Source organism: Humulus lupulus, chromosome 3 (assembly GCF_963169125.1).
Source record: "Humulus lupulus chromosome 3, drHumLupu1.1, whole genome shotgun sequence".
Taxonomy (NCBI): domain Eukaryota; kingdom Viridiplantae; phylum Streptophyta; class Magnoliopsida; order Rosales; family Cannabaceae; genus Humulus; species Humulus lupulus.
The window spans coordinates 284,690,178-284,692,154 of NC_084795.1; the positions used below are offsets into that span (position 1 = coordinate 284,690,178).

At 37.7% G+C, this 1,977-nt stretch overlaps 1 protein-coding gene across 1 annotated transcript; it reads left to right on the forward strand.

Moving 5' to 3' along the window:
* LOC133824885 (cytosolic sulfotransferase 15-like) lies at nt 1-1,622 on the forward strand. The gene is made up of 2 exons (XM_062257900.1): nt 1-117; nt 288-1,622. Exon 2 carries the CDS (start codon nt 305-307, stop codon nt 1,298-1,300), a length of 996 nt encoding a protein of 331 aa, XP_062113884.1. The 5' UTR covers nt 1-117; nt 288-304; the 3' UTR covers nt 1,301-1,622.
* Nucleotides 1,623-1,977: the final 355 nt, after the last annotated feature.

Here is a 1,977-nt window from a genome sequence, read left to right on the forward strand (position 1 = left end):
AATTCATCTCTCTCTCTCTCTCTATATATATATATATAAATATATAAGTAGTCGTTTAGCGATTCATTTAAGAGACTTATTTTGCAGGATTCGTCCAAGTGGGTATTGTTTTTGCAGGTATGATATATTTTTATTATATATATATTAATCTCTTTCACATTTTATAGCTTTTAATTAATCTCTATATATAACCAGAATATATTATATATATATATATATATATGATCTTAAAGTAACTCATCATGAGTGTATAAATTCTTATTACCATTGCTAATTTCTACTTTCAGAGACACTAATATAAAACATGGCGGAGGAAGACGACAACGATGGATGTCTAGATTTGGTTATATCTGAGCTACCCAAAGCGAGTGGTTGGAGAAAAGATGGCTTAACCTTGTACCAAAATTGTTGGTTCCCATCCAATATCATTCCCAACATCATCTCCTTCCAAAAACAGTTCAAAGCCAAAGACAAAGAGGAAGACAAAGACATAATAATCATGGCTTCCTTTCAAAAATCAGGCACCACTTGGCTCAAGTCCCTCTTGTTTTCCATTCTCAACCGCAGCCAAGACTACAGTGAGCACCACCCTTTGCTCACCACTAACCCTCAAGCCCTTGTGCCGTCTTTGGAGTTCACAGTTTATAATCCCAATCCCCAGATGATCAATAATATTGACAACAACTTGAGTAGTAGAGCTATGTCTACACACATTCCCTATGCATCTCTTCCTCGTTCCATAACGCAGTGTTGTTCCAAGTACCCTCGTATCGTTTACATCAGCCGAAACCCTCTCGATGTGATCGTGTCTTTGTGGCATTTTGCGAATGCTCACCCGGACCGCTCGCGCGACTGGACTAGTGTTGGAGATTTTGTGGACATGTTTTGCAGCGGAGAGATCAACTTTGGGCCTTACTGGGACCATGTTTTGGGGTACTGGAAAGCGAGCTTGGAGAGGCCTGAGAAAGTGTTGTTTTTGAAGTATGAGGACTTGAAAGAGGACGGTGTTGGTCAAGCCAAAAGGGTTGCAGAGTTCGTAGGGGTTCCTTTCTCTCGAGAGGAAGAGAGTGGTGGAGTTGTTGAGCAAGTTTTGGAGATGTGTAGTTTTGGTAAACTCAAGGATTTGGACGTGAATAAGCATGGCCAACTCAGGCCTAACTTTGATAATAAACTCTTCTTTAGAAAAGGTCAAGTGGGTGATTGGGTTAACCATCTTACTCCATCTATGGCAGACCGTGTCAACGAGATAATCAAGGAAAAATTTAGTGGTTCTGGTCTGTCATTCAGAAATATGTCTTAGTATTAGATTTTTCAGATTTGAATTAATTAATAATGGAATAATGTGCATCATCACATAACACATATGTAGACAAATAGAAAGTGATGATAAGAAACGATTATTTTAATTGTATTCATTTTCTTAGGTAGCTTAGTGGACGCTCCTTAGTTCTATCATTTGAAAGAAAGAAAATGTTTGATGTGTGACAACAGTTTGTGAAAGGAGATAGTGAATTTACACCAAACCACGGTTCATAATTGAAATTGTATTATTGTATTTCTCTCATTCTCATTAATCAATCAACTCTCTCTGGCTCTTTCCTGGGCTTGGTAACGAAGTCAAACATGGCTGCAGAACTTGTGGTTGGAGCTCTTGTGTCTGCTTCCTTAAATCTTTTGCTTGAAAAGATTGTCTGATTCCTTAAACTGATCGTTTTCTCGTCTATTGGATGCCCCACGCCATACACACCCTGACAATGGAACTCCCCACATCACCATGCGTACCACAGAGAAAATATATTTGCTACTTGGAAGGAAAAGTAAAGTGGTGAACTAAAAGTCCAGTAATGAAGTACAAATAACACACAAGTAGACACATAAAAATCTATCCATATTCATACATCGTTACACATCCTAAACATCGTTATCATAAATATCATTGATTAGTGGTGAAAAATACACATTTATTGATTTTAATTG